The sequence below is a fragment of the Platichthys flesus genome, chromosome 1 (genome assembly GCF_949316205.1).
Source record: "Platichthys flesus chromosome 1, fPlaFle2.1, whole genome shotgun sequence".
Taxonomy (NCBI): Eukaryota; Metazoa; Chordata; class Actinopteri; order Pleuronectiformes; family Pleuronectidae; genus Platichthys; species Platichthys flesus.
The window spans coordinates 7,473,943-7,490,500 of record NC_084945.1 but is presented as its reverse complement, the minus strand read 5'-3'; the positions used below and the strand labels follow the sequence as shown (position 1 = coordinate 7,490,500).

The window sequence follows — 16,558 nt, the reverse complement described above, 5'->3', positions numbered from 1 at the left end:
CTGTCTTTAAGCAAAGTGAAATCTTGTTCATGTTAGGTCTCTTAATAAATTAATATTGACTCCTAATCTCTGGCAGAGTGTTGTGTTTGCACAATTGGAATTCAAAAAAGTTTAATTTCAAATCTGTCACATTTCTCTGACTGCCTTCCATTTGAGGTGCTTTTTAAATTAAGTGGTGGCTGAGATGCTCCAGTAGGCCACACCTTTTCATCCAATGCTTTTTATTTTAGCCGACATTAGAATGTGAGTTTTCACTTGCAGCTCAAATTCAGTTAAGGGTACAATCACATAAATGCGACTCAACGGTGCGCTACATGCACTGGGCCACATAACTGACTTCTTTGATCCCTAACTCACACATTTGTTTGTGTGACTGGTCTTTTATCTGCTCTGTCAGGGCCCAGTCACACATTTGAATATGTCAGCACCAAACCTCCGCCTCATGTTTAATCCAAGAGAGCGAGGAGGTGACAGATCAACATTTGTTTCCTGTGGCAAAGCAAATTGGAGCATTGCTGTGTGGAGTTTAACTTTGACCTTCGACCTGTGATATTCTGGTCCGAGGCTCTACCTGAGGTCTGACCTCCAGAGGATCAGACCTCAGGTAGACTTGGTCCTGGTCGACCTTCAGTGTTCAGACATCATGAAAACACAATGTGACCAAAGCAGGACAAGATGGTTACTTCAAAAAACCATGAAGGTGAATTTGTGCTTCATAGAAAACATGGGCTGCAGCCTGAATATCATTTTCATTTAATTTAAAACAAACACTTATATTAATGTCGGTAAAGTGTTTATTGTAAGAATATTTAATTTTCTTTTTCCTTGCACTGGTTTGAAATGACGATTGTAAACGTCAAGTATGGTGAGAGCTGAATGTATGTTGGTGTGTGTGTGTGTGTGTGTATATATAAAAAAAAATCACTAACTTTAAAGTGGCCTCTAAATGCAGTTACCTGGGAAACATTTCTGACGTGTTGCCCCTCCTCCTCATCTCTTCCTCCTCCTCCTCTTCCCTGCTCCATCACCTGCGCCACTCTGATCATCGTGTAACTCCCCTTGTCTCTCCTCCTCCTCCTCCTCCTGCTCCTCCTGCTTCGTGGATCGGTCAGTCTCCTTCGTGATTTCGGGATCGTGCGGACTCACGCCGCAGGTAGGAGCCATTGATTTATTTGATCTTGCGCCTCGTGCGTAAAGTAAACGCGTCTTTGGGAACTGTTGCAGAGTGAAAATGTGGGAAAGTGACGCGAGGTGCGTTTGATTTGTTCCGCACGTTTCTCAAAGGAGGCGGGAGCTGAGAGACGGAGCTGCAGGAGGATCGGACATTCACCAGCTTATTAGTTTTATTCGTGCATTTGTTTGTGATGAGTCATGGAAAGTGCTGACTAGGTTACCTTTGACCATAAGGAGATTGTTTTCACCCCTGTCCTTTTGTTGGTGTGTTCGTTTCTCTGCCAGATTACGATCAGCATGTGATTAAAGCTTCTGGATCTGCCCCCACAATTTAAAAACTCTCCTCCCTGACTCATACTACATCCCTCCACCACACAAGCAGGCGGACAGGGGTGACAACATAACCTCCCTGTTGGAAAAAACAATGATTTGAGAGGTGGATGAACAAAAGCCAGTTTTCCAGTGGAGCTGCCACTTATCGAGTCGAACCCTATTGCTGTGAGTCTGACTTCTGGAAGTGGAGAAGTCTGACGTGTGAAGATCCGGTCACATTCAGTCACTGCACCAGATCTGCCTAAAAACACCTCTGTTTTTGTGCTTTTCAGGTTCCTGTGCGAATGGTTACATGACGCCACTGTCACCAGGTTTCGGGAGTTTCAGTCTAATGTGAACCGGGGACCTCTCAGCCGGTCATCATGGGATGTGGCACCTCCGTTACCACGGAAACACAAGGGAGGAGAGTGGAAACGGGTGCAGCTGGTTTTAAGGAGAGTGCTGACAATCTCACAGGCTCAAAAGGCAGGTGCAGTTTAAATCTGTCCAGGACTGACTCGTGTTCCCTTTGTCCCTGTCAGCTGGAAAGGTCTGACCTCTGGAAAGGTGTGAGCAGTCAGAGCTTTAGCAAATTAAGAGTAGGCAAGTTCAGACACTTGGTGTGAGTGAGCTGAGGACCTGGAGTGTCGGGGACTAATTGGATCACAAGTGCTTTTTAGCAAACTCCAATAAAAAAGATGGCCGACTTTAACTCTGACAACCCAGTTTTTAATCTCATTGAAATGAAAACTAGAGCAGGAACTAAATTGATCGATCAATCAAAGGCTCAAACTAAATCCATTAAGAATGTTCAATCATGTCGTATATTCTTGCAGCTTCTCATGTGTTACAAGAACATCACGAAAAGAATCATGAAAAACATCACAAAGCCCATAATACATGAACACTTGAATACTTTGCACACCTGAAGAAGTTATCTTCGACCCTATGAAATTGTGAATTCGTGATTTCTATCTTTTAAAAAAAAATTTGATTGGAATAAAAAGAGAAAGTTATCCACAGACTAATCCAAACTAAAAACATCTGAGTTAAACCAGATACTAAATACGACCTCATTGTATTTAAATAGTAATTTGTGCTCATGTAAAATTCTGTATATTTTGTTTTTAATGTTGAATTACAATTCTTGCTCTGTTGATCTCCTCGAAGTAGCATGTGAAACATTATTCTGTCCCTGTAATATCGTAATATTATTATTAGCTGTAGTCATGGCAGTGATGTGTTTTTTCCTTTACCCAGTTTGTTTGTGTTGTAGGAATCTAATTACCTTTCAGTTGTACAGACAAAAACAGACACAACCTCAAAACCTGAAACTTAGCCCTCAAAGCAAACTCTACCCATCGGGATCTTAACTTAGGTTAGTGTGCATCCAGGTCCCCACTGGGATGTTAAAACATGCACGTGTGCACTCTGCAGGAGTCTGACAGCTGGTGCGTTTCTTTTTTAGACGCCTGTCATCTCTCCTCTGTGTAATGAGCCGTTTCTCCCAAAACCTCTTTTAATTTGCTCAGTTTTTCCAGGCTCATTGTTGCTCATGACCTCCCCTGTGTCTTGTTATTTCTACGCGTGTGTCTGCCTTGCACGTGATCTTGTTTAATTACCTGTTTCTTAAGCTGATCTGTCGTTTTTTCCCGTCACAGATGAAGCCGTGAAGACGACCCCCCCGGCTCTGAGTAAGAACCTGCTCGTCTGTGAAAAAATACACAAGATTTGCTTCTAATTTTGATTCACCGACACGCTGTGTTCCGGCCTCACATTCATGGACCCTGTGCATGTGATGTCATGTCTCCTATTCCGATTCAAATGTAACATGTGTTTGTGTCGCAGCCATGAAGGCGGCGGTTTTGATCCAGCGATGGTACCGGCGCTACATGGCCCGTCTTGAGATGAGACGCAGGTACACGTGGAACATCTTCCAGTCGATAGAGTACGCCGGAGAGCAGGACCAGCTGCAGGTGACTGCCGGCTTCATCACGTCAATGCTCACGTTCGATCATTTTCAGAAGTGAAATGAGTAGTTGAACTTGATTTCACAAATTTGGTACAAACCTTCACTTGGAGTCAAAGATGAACTGATTAACATTTAAAGTCCAAAGTTCAATGTTATGGTTTTCTCACAAACATGTTTTGGCCTCTTAAACATGATGTGGTCAAAGGTCACGGTGACCTTATGAGTCTTAAAACAGAATGTATGTAGACTTGAACTGCACTGGTTGTGTCAATCCACCACAAGGAGATGACTCTAGTTTTTCTTTCCTTCATCAGCTCTCCAGTTTCTTCAGTTTCATGCTGGACAACGTCACTCAGCTGAATGGAAGTGGGCCAGGTTAGAAGCCAACAGAAGTTTGTAGTGTGTGTGTGTGTGTCTGTTAAAAACCTGTGACCTACCTTTGAGTGAAATTTCATTCTCTGAGGTTATTCTGCTCAATTGTAAATTTTACTTATGTATTTTATTTTTCGCTGTGCACGTTACATGTCATGGTTGAACAAGGAAACAAGGACAGTTTTAACAAATTCAGTAAATGGAGATAAAGTTTGATTTGACTCATCAAATGGTTTTAAATGGATGTTTTGAACATTTTCTTACACAGGGAGAGTTAAAATAGAGGTGTTTTTTCATTTACATCAAATTAACACCATTGTTCGTCATGTCACTGGGTTTTAGTCGAGATTAGAAAAACCCACTGCGTACACCCTGTTCCTTAGCAACTGCTGTGGATGTGGAGGCCAGTGTGTTGATGTGCTGCACTGACACAGCTCTGGCTCTCAGTGTGTAGTGACCCACTCATCCAGCTAAAAAGCACAATGCTCCATTGACAAGCTAATCCTTAGGTCAGTCCTTACTGCAGCACGTCCTCGTCGTGGGTTTACATCTAGTCTGTGATGCACCATGTAATCATCCACAGCGTCTGTGTTTGTGTGACGGAAGAAAACACATGATCGAACAGACCTGAAAAGGGAAACAGACTTTTTAAAAGAGGTATCTGGGCCTGTGTATAGGAGGAGGTTTGTTTATACCCGGTTTTTCATGTGCATATATTACAGGCCATCAGTTTTTATTAGCATAATGAAGTGGGTTTTCAATACACCCCAGTGAGATGATGCAGAGATGGATTTGGTGCAGTGTTGAGCCGTTTATTACAAGGAAGTACACAGGGAAATCTGTTCGTGGAATATGTTTAATTCAGCTGGTTAAACCTCTTTATTAATTTTACACATTGAAACAATCTTTACAATTGAAAATGAACAGAGATTGTCACCTATTTTTTTATTCCACATGTTGTTCTTGAGTGTCACGGTGGTGCAGGGGTTCAGATCCCAGCTTGGTCAGATTCCTTCTGTGTGGAGTTTGCATGTCCTCCCATCGTCTGTTATTGTTCTTGAGTACTCCAGCTTCGTCCCACATTAGAAAGACATGCAGATGGAGGTTAATTTGATTAGAGATTAGAGAATGTTAGTGTGTTGGTCTTAGATCCGCTGGCGACCTGGTGTACCCCGCCTATAACCCAACGTCAGCTGGGATTAGCTCCAGCACCCCCCTGTGACTCTAAGGATAAGTGGGTGGCTATAGGTAATAGATGAGAGGATGAATGGACGGACATTCCTCTTGAGCAGATCAATGATCACAACTAAATTATGATAAATACCTTGATTTGTCAGGTGTTTATAATCATTTGGCCTCGAACAACATAAGATTGTATGTTTGTGGACTAAAAACACGTATGAGAAGAAGTCTGGAGCTCCGTATGTTCACAGCTCCGCTCCCCGTTTCCTCCAGACCTGATCTCCCAGCTGCTGGACCCGCTGGTCGACCCCTGGCTGGACAGAGAGAGGTGCTACGACCAGATCCCCGTTCCAGAGTCGTACACCGGACCCCGACTCTCGTTTCCTCTCTCCGTCTCGGACACGAACGCTCTGCTCGGTGCATTCAAAGAGCAGCAGGTAACCAAACGAGGAGTGTCTTCACTGTTTCTCACTCCCGTGGACTCATTCCTCTTTCTTCCACGCAGACCCTGCACGCCAGATATGTTCTGCAGCTGCTGTACGAGACCAAAAAGCTCCTGAAGCAGATGCCCAACATCATCCACCTGTCAACCTCCTACATCAATGATATCACGATATGTGGTGGGTGAACATGGCTTCACTCTCACTCAATTTAATGCTAAAAAAACACGTGCTACACACTGAGCCCCTGAATAAATGGATGACCCACTTATTGGTTAAACGACCACTGATGTGTTTAGACTGTATCTTAATGGCATCGTTCCGAGAAGGAGGGTCTTGTTTATTTGCACACTGATAAGCCACTTCACGTCGGTTCCAGAGCTACTTCCTCGTGCACAGCCGCATCTCATTAGACTCAAGAATACTTGTGAACAAAACAAGAACACACAGTATGATTCGTTTAGCATCTTTTACCTTAATTTTCCTTCTGCTACAGGTGATCTACACGGGAGGCTTGATGATTTACTGCTCATATTTTATAAGGTACAGCTTTATTTCTTTCATTATTTTGACTTATTACATATTTTACAGCAAAATCACATATGGATTTTATGGAAATGCACAAAAGATTCAAACATGGAAATATTTGAAATCACCTCTTAGACTTGATTTGACTTTTTTTTAATGTTATGTATGTTTGTGTTTTTCAGAACGGCCTCCCCTCCGCGGAGACGCCATATGTGTTTAACGGGGACTTTGTGGACCGTGGGAAAAAGTCAATCGAAGTGGTCGTCCTCCTGTTCGCGTATCTTCTGCTCTACCCCGACTACATGCACCTGAACCGGGGAAACCACGAAGACCACATCATGAATCTCAGGTGGATGAAAACAAGAGTAGAAATTAAAGAAATCGTAAATGCATCTTTGTCTGCCACAAATATGAGCGTAAAAAATTATCCGAGTGTGCGATTGTTGTTCTGTCGCTCTTTCAGATACGGGTTCACAAAAGAGGTGATGCAGAAGTACAAGGTACAGAGAAGTCCAGATCCATGTCACTTTTCTGCTTTTCTTCATGCACAGAACTAATTATTACCATCTATTTTTATTTTGTTAATTCTGTGTGTGACTGTGCAGACTCACTGCCACGAGATCCTGCAGCTGTTTCAGGACATTTTCAGCCTCCTGCCCGTCGCAACAGTCATCGACGGGAAGATCCTGATAGTACATGGAGGAATATCGGACCAGACTGACCTGGACTTCCTCAGCTCCATAGAGAGACACAAGGTGACACAGTCAAACCTTCATCCTCGAACCTCTTTTACCTGCATGAATCAGCTTAGACCATTAGATGGTCGGAAAAGTGCTTTTTTTCTACACATACTGACAGATTCACATGTCCAATGTTTCTCTCTATTTAGTTGTGATCTCCACCGACTACTGATTAAAATATCTTGGTTGTTAGTCCCTGACATGTCAGCCTTTCCTCCACAGCCTGTTTATTACTGTGTTTTGCAACAGGAAGCCTGGATTACAGACAGAGCTAATTAAATTACTACTCATGGACTAATGTAACCACTTCCCCAGGTAGTAGGAGGTTATGTTTTCACCTCAGCCCGTTTGTTGGCTGGTTGGTTTATAAGAAAGATTACACAAAAACTCCAGGATGCATTACCAAGAAGCTTAGTGGAAGGACGTGGAAGAGAAGAACCCCGTTAAAATTTCAGGGGGCGGATTCAGGAATGTTGACATTTTTTTTTTTGACACATTTGTTGATTTCTGAGAGAATAGTTCATGAATCTGAGTTCTGTGCAGCCTTACATGTCCATTTGTATGTCAAATATCTTTATTGTCTCTTTATGTTTGTCTTCCCTTCTCCTCTTCCCCTCCAGGTGAAATCTGCCCTGAGGTTTCCCCGACGCAGTCTGGAGCAGCTGGACATCGGTCAGTCCAGCAGACAGGCCAAAAGAATGAGGTTGACAGGCGGCTCTCGTCCCGGCAGCAGTCGAAGCCAAAGCAAGAACCAAAGGAACCAGTTGACACCCAGTCTGAGGTCAGATGCCTCCAGATGTTACAAAGTTCAAATGTACAATTAGACGTCTGAAAATGCAAGACTCCGTTTTCTGTCCCTTTCTTTCTAAAGGAAGAGGCAACGTGGGCTCAACCGACAAGACAGCGCCGCCTCCAGTTCTTCCTCCTCCTCGTCCTCATCCTCTTCCATCTGCTCACCTCGGACCCCATCCTGCCTCTCGCCTCGTCCGTGCCCATCTTCTCCCAGCATGCCTTACACCATCAATGTCCTCCAAGTGCCTTTCCTGGACTCTCTGTCCTCTGTCACCCCTCCGGCACCGCCGCGGCATGATCGGGAATGGAAACAGGTCAGAGGCAGGAGTTAATAACCGTCCTCCATTGTGATTGAGTTCTGCGTCTTGTTCATCGGCTTTCCTCTCGGTTGCAGATAGTGGATATATTGTGGAGTGACCCTAAATCCCAAGCAGGCTGCAGTCCCAACACGTTCAGAGGAGGAGGCTGCTACTTCGGCCCTGACATCACCCAGAGGCTGCTGCTCCAACACGGACTCCAGCTGCTCATCAGGTCCCACGAGTGCAAACAGGAGGGATACGAGCTCTGTCACGGTGGACAGGTGGACGCAGTTGCAAACATATCAGCAGTAAAATGTTCTCTAATAGGCAGGGTTCCTACGGTCATGAAAGACCTGGAAAAGTCATTGATTTTAAAAAGGTGTTTTTCCAGTGCTGGAAATGTCATGGATAAAAATAAAATCCCCAAAGTTTTGGAAAAGTCATGGAAATTTGTTATATTCATATTTTTATGTCACTCATTTACGCTGAGTTTTAAATAATTCATATGCTTTTAAAGAAATACGCTCAAAATATAAGCAGGCATACTTGGGTTTGTGTCATTTAAGGTATACTGTATGCCTTGGTATTCTTATTGTTAGTTTAAATACTACATTTAGTCACTTTTTCGCGTATACACCGTGATTTCACGAAATGTTCCATTGGTCCAAATGTGTATGAACCCTGAATAGGTTTTTAACTAGAGGAATAAACGTTTGCTCTGCAGGTGATCACCATTTTCTCTGCGTCCAACTACTATGAGGAGGGAAGTAACCGCGGTGCCTACATCAAACTGGGCAGGGAGCTGGTTCCCCGCTTCTACCAGTACCAAGTCAGCCGCACAACACGCAAACTCACCCTGACTCAGAGGTACAACTGCAGTGTACTGTATGTGTTTGTATAACCACAGCTGGGAGTTTTAGTGCCGAGGCTATGAGTCTACTTAATGTTCATTCAAACAACTAGAACATATCTCTGTAGAGCGTGAACCTCCGCCAAGGCCCAACAGTCCACTTGATTTCAATCAAACTGCACCAAATTTCCCACTCAAGCCTCTTTTCCACAGATCAAATAACCCACTAACATCTGGCTTTAGTCTGTAATGGGAATGGATACAATTGGCATTAGCTCCCAGGTCCATTCCCTGTAGTGGACACAAGTTTTTATCGGCTCCGGCTCTATTCTGCAGATAATAAAATGATTAATGGGAGACGCTAATAAATAATGATAGGTATTTGTAAATGATATGTTCACCTTTGTCTTAGCAGAGTCCGAGTGGCTGAAGGCTCTGCTCTCAGGGCCTTGAAGGAGAAGCTGTTCACCCATCGCTCTGAGCTGGTAACGGGCTTCCAGCAGTTCGACCAGAACAGCACCGGTGACCTTTAACCTCCCTGTTTATTTACCTCTCTTGTAAACACGTGTTTACATGTTATACGTGTTATACAACAGCATATCTTCTTTCAGGTCGTTTGTCGGTCAGTGAGTGGGCTCAGGTGCTGGAGTCCGTGCTGAGACTGGACCTGCCCTGGAGGACTCTCCGTCCACACTTGTGCCGTCTGACAGCAGATGGCAGTGTGGAGTATCAGTCCTGCTTTGAGGACATGAGCACAGGGATTCCTCTGCCTACGGTCAGAATAGACAAGTAGTGTCCCGCAGTACTTCTAAGTACAGTAATACAGTAATTTACTAAAGACATCAAGAGTTGTCAGTGTCTACAATCTATTTACTTTCTTTTCTGTCCTCTCCCTCTTGTGATAGGTCGCTCCAAACTTGGCTGAAACTCTGTTCAGATACAGGACGGACATCGAGATAATATTCAACATTATAGACAAAGACCATTCAGGTAAATAACTTCGGTGTCTCTTTTGGAAGACAATGTCTTGATGATTCAACATTAAGTCTGAGTGTGTGTTTTGTCAGGTCTGATCTCCACCGAGGAGTTCCGTCACACCTGGCGTCTGTTCAGCGCTCACCTGGGCGTGGACATCGACGACAGGGCCATCGATGAGCTGGCTCGCAGTATCGACTTCAACAAGGACGGCAGCATAGACTTTACTGAGTTCCTGGAGGCATTCAGAGTCGTACACAAACTGGACATCAAGGATCAGCCACTCAAGTGTTCGTGAAGGGGATTGATCGGAATACCGAAAGGTGGAAGTTGCGATCAGTAAAGAAAAGAATGGAAAGTAGGAAAACAACAATAATAAAAAGACATTCCCACATCTCATGTGAATCAGTTTAGAAGTTTTAGAGTAAATCAGCTGATATAACATAACGATGTACTTTCATTTATAGTATGGGTTCAAATTAGTGTCACAAGTTGTTTCTGAACATTGCTTCACAAACAGCTTGTAGCTGTAAATACGGTTTGTACATGTATATCAACATTTGCATTTGTAGAATGTATTTGTATAAAAAAGTACATGTGTAGAGGGGATTTGTATTCGTATAAAAACATTGAGAGTGAATAAAACATGTTAACAACTGAAACGCTGAAGTTAAAATGATGAATTATGACAAAAAGAGTCCAATCAGGGTGCAGGTGGTTCTGTCATCTTCATCGGAAAAATGTGTGAAAAATAGATCAACTATAGCGTTTGTTGTCCAGTACAGCTTACCTCAGTAACAACAGGACACTGAATCAACACACTTCTCACAAAAACTTCATGTAACTGTATGAGGGTGGATCATATGTAGGTGAATCAGCTGATACAAGTTGTACAGGTGATGTTCCTGAAGTGGGAACACACACAGGAATAGAAACAAATAACACACAGCTAAAGTTAGTCTTGTACAACTGTTTACTAAAATGGGTTTTTTAGAGTACTTTATATTTCTGTGTTTCTTCACTGTGCTTCAGTATGTGTGTGTGCGTGTGGTCCAGTTATTGCTCATGTTGTGAGGACCTCAATCTGTTACATTATGGGACATCGTCTTCAAATATGGGGACAAAAAGGAAATTCCAACGATGTAAATCCTTACATTGTAACGTGTGTGTGTGTGTGTGTGTGTGTGTGTGTGTGTGTGTGTGTGTGTGTGTGTGTGTGTGTGTGTGTGTGTGTGTGTGTGTGTGTGTGTGTGTGTGTGTGTGTGTGTGTGTGTGTGTGTGTGTGTGTGTGTGTGTGTGTGTTTTTCATATGACTCTGGAACCATGCTTACTGTAATCACCACACGGTGAAGTTGTAAAACAGGCCCGAGTAAATAGTAGGTTCCGATTTTTACAGTAGGCATACATGAACACATACATGCACACAGACAGTGAAACATGTACAGGTGGTCTTATCATCATGGAGGTCTCCATGGTTACTCTGTTATCCGAGTGCATGTGAATGAATAATAGTCAAAAAGTATAAAAATGTCACCCCATGTCAGAGGGAGTGTTTTATGACAAACATACATTTATTTTAATCACTTTCATAGAGATTCATACCATCATCTTTAGCAATAAAAATTTAATGTGTGTAGTAAAAAAGGAATTTCCTTGTTAACCCAAATTTTAACTTAAAAAAATATTTTCCTCTCCTCCAGACATTAAGGAGTGCAGTTGGAGTAACGGCGGCTGTTCCCACCTGTGTCTGAACCAATGAGGTGGACACAAATGTGCCTGTCCGCCCCCCCCCCCCATCGCCTCTCCCCTTACATCTGGAAGAAATATGTACAAAGGGCCACAGCGACCACTGCAGGCTGAGCTGGAAAACACACCTTAACAGCTCAAGACAGTGATCAGCAAGAAGTAACAGACTTCCACTAGTCATTCAAATGTAATTTAAATGATGCATCGTAAAACCCAACACAAAAAATTATGTTTTTCTTATGCTGTGTTTTCTTATATCAGTTTGTTTCTGAATATATATTTTGTTTTTGCTCTTTTTATTTTATTGTATTGTATTTTATTGTATTCAAATATACCGGCTGCTATGACCACTTAATTTCCCTGCGGGGATGAATAAAGTAATCTATCTATCTATCTATCTTATGAATGTTTTTTTTAACATATTAGTGTTAAATAATAAAAAAAATGAAATGGTCCAACCCTTAGAACAGCATCTGGAGCTCTGATTGGCTAGCTGTTGTACGTTGGCACAATTGAACCCAGACGGCCTGATAACGACCTCACAAACTGACCATGACTTTCAGCCATGTGAATAAAAAAAATCCAACTGCTTCAATACTTATATGGTGTTTTATTTACATACAAGTTGTAAAATAAGTGATAAAAGAAGAAAAATGCAAAATGTGCAAAATAAGAAATAATACAGTGCAAAAGTACAAGGTGCAAAACACAAACTAACTACTACTAATAAAATAACTATTTAGTGCCAAAGTCTTGGACTACGCCCTTGTGCGTAAGCACATATATATACACCCTGTCCATCACAGAACGCCGTATCGCTGGAGGCATTGCCCTCACCATGTCCCCCACAGTAAGCCCAAATCTGGCGTATTCATCTGGCTCCGAGATGTTCCCTAATAGCGCCAGCCTGAGCTCCTTCAAATCGCCCCTGACACGGGTGAGGCCACCAATATCCTGCTCCCCCTTTCTTTTCCTCTTTTTTGCTGTGCGGGACAGGGGAGATGGCAGCATCATGGAGGCTGGAGGGTCGGACAGGGTGAAGGAAGCCGGTGAACTGGGCCGCAGAGAAGCTGAAGTTGTTGACTGGACGAAGGCCTCGGTTGAGGGGATGGATGGCTCGGGGGAGGCCTCAGATGATGAGGAGGTGGATGGCTCGGGGGAGTCCTCAGATGATGAGGAGGTGGATGGCTCGGGGGAGGCCTCAGGTGATGAGGAGCTGGATGGCGATGGTACTTCGTCGATGGCCATGCTGGCAGTTGAGGGCTGTTCATGATAACAAAAGAACATATAGTTGGTCTGTTAACAACATGGGAATCGCATATGGCTGCTATAGTGAAGTAACCTGACTGCATTCCTTACAGCCACAATGTGGGCACTTTAAGAACAGACAGTTGCTCCTTGTCCATGCATTTAGATTCTAGGACCAGGAGTCTTTTATGGAATAGATTACTAACGACAATGACGAGATAGAAATCGTGTTAGGCAATACTCGACCACAGTTATTTAGTGATATGAAAACAACCTGTAGCTACCCTGGCAAATGTAACAGGCAACTGCATTACATCTACGAAACAGGCTCTTTATCACCATTTAACTCTCCCACTCTGATCACACTGCTGGCGTACAAGCTCGAACACACAGAGGCTTTTAGACACCAATAACTTTTTATTTACCTTGTCATTGTTGGTCGTCGGTTGGTTTAGTGGCAGTACAAACAACCTTCGCCTGCTTCTCCTCGTCTGTAGTTGTTGTTGTTGTTGATAATCAATTATCAGAAGTTGCTCCTCAATGTTCAGCAGCTCCAGCTCAATCAGCTGACTTTCGGTTGGCATCGATAGGAGTTTTCCCTCATTCATCGTTCGCTTTGTGTGTGTGGAGAACAACACTGGGAGGAGGCTTTATATAAACAGTCTGTGGGAGGAGGTAAATAAACAGCCGACGACGACCACCTCCCACAAAGAAGGCATGTCCAAGGTCGTCCTGAGTAAAACACGTTACTCCACCTAGTGTTCTGGCGGTGAATTGCTTTGCAACACGCGCAACTCTTGGGCGAACCATACATTAAAGGCCGAATTATAATACTGCGACAAACAACATCATGCGTCCATTTCTAGGTATGTCACAAACCATAAATTAATTGCATTGACAGAAGATAGTATCTTATCTATGATTAGGGGGCAGCCATGTTCTATTCAGTAACACTGCCTTTTTTTGTTGTACTATCAGGGGCAAATCTGAGCAGGGAGAAGAAGATTTCAAACTACAGACGCTCCAGAGCCAGGAGGGTCATTGAAAATGCCTTTGGAATCATGGCGGCACGTTGGAGGATTCTTGGCAGGCCAATTGAGTTCCAGCCAGACAAAGCTGTGGATGTTGTCAAGGCATGCGTTGTTCTACACATTTACCTGGCCTATACAGATGAGGCAAACACACCCGGGAGCCGCTACATCACACCCAGATACCCTGATGCAGACTCAGGAGGATCGGTGCAGCCTGGTGAGTTGCCGCAGAATGGTGGCTGGCGACTCTAATCTCTCACAGACTACACAGATCACAAGGAGCCGTTCCACCAGAGCTGCTGTGGTTGTGTGAGGAATGAATATTCACAGTTCTTTCTGAGACCAGAGGGAGCGGTTACATGGCAAACGACATAGTGTCCCGATGCACACTTGGCCCCTGATGATACCTGTTATGGTGACTTTTATAATTGTAAATAAACACCTGTTTCTATACCCATTTGTACCTATTTGTCCTAATTTGACTTTACTTTGCATACAAACAAGGTGTCACACACAAGCTATTCAAATAATACAAGAAAACTATTTACAAATCGCAAAGAAGCATACAGCATACTGTCTTTAGGCATATGGTCAGTCCTGTTGTTTATAAAGCAGGCTGTCTATAGACCTGCTATATGCGTGCGAAATGAATTGATGCAATTCTTTTGTGCCAGAAGGAGCGGTACCACGGCCGAACACCAGTGTCGCGTGGCCCACTTGACCCTGGATGACCTGATGATCTTACGTGTTATGCTGACTTTTTGAATTGTAAAAAAAAAAAGAATCCCAACCGTTTCACAACCAGCCAATTTTTTATTATATCACACAAGAAGAATACAAACAAGGTGCAAAATATCAAAGTAAAAAAAGTGCAAAAACCACTGCAAAACAATACCAAGTAGACAAAATATTGAAGCACATGCAAAATATAAAGTGTCTGTCGTTCATTTCTCTAGAAAGTCTGCCGCGATGTTATAAATTTTGCGCATGGCTTCATGCTTAGTCTCTGCGGGCATTTTCCTCATCACATCCGCCAAAGTAGCGCCAAAGCGACTGAACTGATCCGCTTCCTTCTTGTGTTGAAGCAGAGCAGTGCATCTCTGTTCCAGAAACTCCATCACCTCGTTGTCCTGCTGCCTCTGCCTTTTTCTTTTGGCCATGCGGGACAGAGAAGATGGCGGCTTCATGGAGGCTAGAGGGTCGGACAGGGTGAAGGAAGCCGGTAAACTGGGCCACAGAGAAGCTGAAGTTGTTGCCTGGACGAAGGCCTCGGGTGTGGGGATGCATGGCTCGGGGGAGGCCTCAGATGATGAAGAGCTGGATAGCTCGGGGGAGGCCTCAGATGATGAAGAGCTGGATAGCTCGGGGGAGGCCTCAGATGATGAAGAGCTGGATAGCTCGGGGGAGGCCTCAGATGATGAAGAGCTGGATAGCTCGGGGGAGGCCTCAGGTGATGAGGAGGTGGATGGCTCGGGGGAGGTTGATGGCGATGGTCCTTTGTCGATGGCCATGCTGGCAGTTGAGGGCTGTTGATGATAACAAAAGAACATATAGTTGGTCTGTTAACAACATGGGAATTGCATATGGCTGCAATGGTGAAGTAACCTGACTGCATTCCTTACATCCACAATGTTTGCGCCTTAAGAAAAAACAGCTGCTCCTTGGCCATGCATTTAGAGTCTAGGACCAGGAGTCTTTTATGGAATGGATTACTAACGACAATGACGAGATAGAAAACGTGTTAGGCAATACTCGCCCACAGTTATTTAGCGATATGAAAACCGCCTGTAGATGCAATGGCAAATGTTACAGACAATTGCATTACATCTACAATTCAGGCTCTTTACCACCATATTTACCCCGTTTGCAATATGTTGAAGCAGACTCCAAACAACCACGTGAACTCTCCCACTCTGATCACACTGCTGGCGTACAAGCTCGAACACACAGAGGCTGTTCAAAAAACCAAGAACTTTATATTTACCATGTCGTAGTTGGACGACGTCGCCCGGTGTTTAACGTGTGGTCCCAGGTGGACAAAGCTCCGGATCTCTTCTGTTTGGTCCAAATCCCTCACAGGTCGGGCGAGAGGTGAAAACCTGAGTCTCCGTCTACGGTTTTCTGATTGTTCTTCTCGTATCCTCCTTCGCAATATTATCATTTGCTGTTGAATGGTAATCATCTCGATCTCGTCCAAGTCACTTTGACTCAGGTGATCCATCGTTCAGGGTTTGTGTGGCGAACACGACTGGGAGAAGGTAAATAAACGCTCAACGACGACTGCCACACCCACTAAGAAGGCGTCTCTAAGGCCGTCTTCGACAAAACACGTTACTCCGCCTAGTGTTCTGGCGGGGAATTGCTTTGAATTTGGAACGCGGAATTCTTGGAGAACCATAAACCAAAACGAGTCCGTCGATGCAACTGCGTGAAATCGACGGACGGAAATTTCACATCTCCTTCACCCTACATCAACGATTTCTTGATATGCTAGAACCAACATTGCTCGTTGACTTTATAACTGTCTGAACGTACTTTAAATGACATGATAAATATATCTCTGTGAGGAAGATGAAAGGGAACTGCATTGTATATAAATGGATCATCTGCATAATGTTTTATATAAGTAAAATAATAATTAATTACCTCTCTATTTTTCTTTTATTGGTTTTATGTTGATATGAGTACGAGTCGGCGTTAAAATATATCAACATTTTATTGTGTCCTGTGAATTGGTCTCTGAACGGAAAAGCACTGAGATAAAAGTTGTTTAATGTTAAAGTGATGTCACACTTATCTCAGACTTACATTCACCTTATCCAACACATCGTGGACCTCTGTCACATTACCAACATCTGGCTGCACGGCCACTTCATTCTGTACATATACAGTCAGTGC

At 43.6% G+C, this 16,558-nt stretch overlaps 3 protein-coding genes across 5 annotated transcripts; 1 reads left to right on the top strand and 2 right to left on the bottom strand.

Moving 5' to 3' along the window:
• Positions 1 to 1,040: 1,040 nt before the first annotated feature.
• On the top strand, positions 1,041 to 11,612 carry ppef1 (protein phosphatase, EF-hand calcium binding domain 1). Of its 3 annotated transcripts, XM_062412312.1 has the most exons (19): positions 1,041 to 1,153; positions 1,779 to 1,923; positions 3,147 to 3,179; positions 3,334 to 3,461; positions 3,772 to 3,832; positions 5,285 to 5,448; positions 5,517 to 5,631; positions 5,948 to 5,994; positions 6,162 to 6,328; positions 6,443 to 6,479; positions 6,585 to 6,734; positions 7,340 to 7,500; positions 7,591 to 7,825; positions 7,906 to 8,091; positions 8,535 to 8,677; positions 9,076 to 9,182; positions 9,272 to 9,435; positions 9,566 to 9,650; positions 9,728 to 11,237. In XM_062412312.1, exons 2-19 carry the CDS (start codon positions 1,869 to 1,871, stop codon positions 9,931 to 9,933), a joined length of 2,244 nt encoding a protein of 747 aa, XP_062268296.1. In that variant the 5' UTR covers positions 1,041 to 1,153; positions 1,779 to 1,868; the 3' UTR covers positions 9,934 to 11,237. The 3 variants fall into 3 exon arrangements, 2 of the variants coding, with proteins under 2 accessions (XP_062268296.1, XP_062268196.1); XR_009924670.1 differs by lacking the exons at positions 1,041 to 1,153; positions 1,779 to 1,923 and adding an exon at positions 11,336 to 11,612 and having other exon boundaries at positions 3,151 to 3,179; positions 9,073 to 9,182; positions 9,728 to 9,993; XM_062412212.1 differs by lacking the exons at positions 1,041 to 1,153; positions 1,779 to 1,923 and having other exon boundaries at positions 3,151 to 3,179; positions 9,073 to 9,182.
• A 359-nt stretch (positions 11,613 to 11,971) lies between these two features.
• Positions 11,972 to 13,284, bottom strand: LOC133974409 (osteocalcin 2-like). The gene is made up of 2 exons (XM_062412155.1): positions 13,055 to 13,284; positions 11,972 to 12,644 (listed from the first exon to the last, which is right to left on the bottom strand). The coding sequence occupies exons 1-2, from the start codon at positions 13,235 to 13,237 to the stop codon at positions 12,117 to 12,119; spliced, it is 711 nt and encodes a 236-aa protein (XP_062268139.1). The 5' UTR covers positions 13,238 to 13,284; the 3' UTR covers positions 11,972 to 12,116.
• A 1,169-nt stretch (positions 13,285 to 14,453) lies between these two features.
• LOC133974093 (uncharacterized protein DDB_G0271670-like) lies at positions 14,454 to 16,299 on the bottom strand. The gene is made up of 2 exons (XM_062412143.1): positions 15,645 to 16,299; positions 14,454 to 15,186 (listed from the first exon to the last, which is right to left on the bottom strand). Exons 1-2 carry the CDS (start codon positions 15,879 to 15,881, stop codon positions 14,605 to 14,607), a joined length of 819 nt encoding a protein of 272 aa, XP_062268127.1. The 5' UTR covers positions 15,882 to 16,299; the 3' UTR covers positions 14,454 to 14,604.
• Positions 16,300 to 16,558: the final 259 nt, after the last annotated feature.

What these genes read in the sequence shown, in the direction of transcription:
- ppef1 (XM_062412312.1), top strand. Translation starts at nt 1,869, where the DNA reads ATGGGATGTGGCACCTCCGTTACCACGGAAACACAAGGGAGGAGAGTG. An exon ending in GACCACATCATGAATCTCAG is followed by an intron (nt 6,329 to 6,442) that starts GTGGATGAAAAC and finishes TCGCTCTTTCAG; the next exon opens with ATACGGGTTCACAAAAGAGG. An exon ending in GCTCCATAGAGAGACACAAG is followed by an intron (nt 6,735 to 7,339) that starts GTGACACAGTCA and finishes CTTCCCCTCCAG; the next exon opens with GTGAAATCTGCCCTGAGGTT.
- LOC133974409 (XM_062412155.1), bottom strand. Translation starts at nt 13,237, where the DNA reads ATGAATGAGGGAAAACTCCTATCGATGCCAACCGAAAGTCAGCTGATT. An exon ending in CGACGACCAACAATGACAAG is followed by an intron (nt 12,645 to 13,054) that starts GTAAATAAAAAG and finishes TATCATGAACAG; the next exon opens with CCCTCAACTGCCAGCATGGC.
- LOC133974093 (XM_062412143.1), bottom strand. Translation starts at nt 15,881, where the DNA reads ATGGATCACCTGAGTCAAAGTGACTTGGACGAGATCGAGATGATTACC. An exon ending in CGTCGTCCAACTACGACATG is followed by an intron (nt 15,187 to 15,644) that starts GTAAATATAAAG and finishes TATCATCAACAG; the next exon opens with CCCTCAACTGCCAGCATGGC.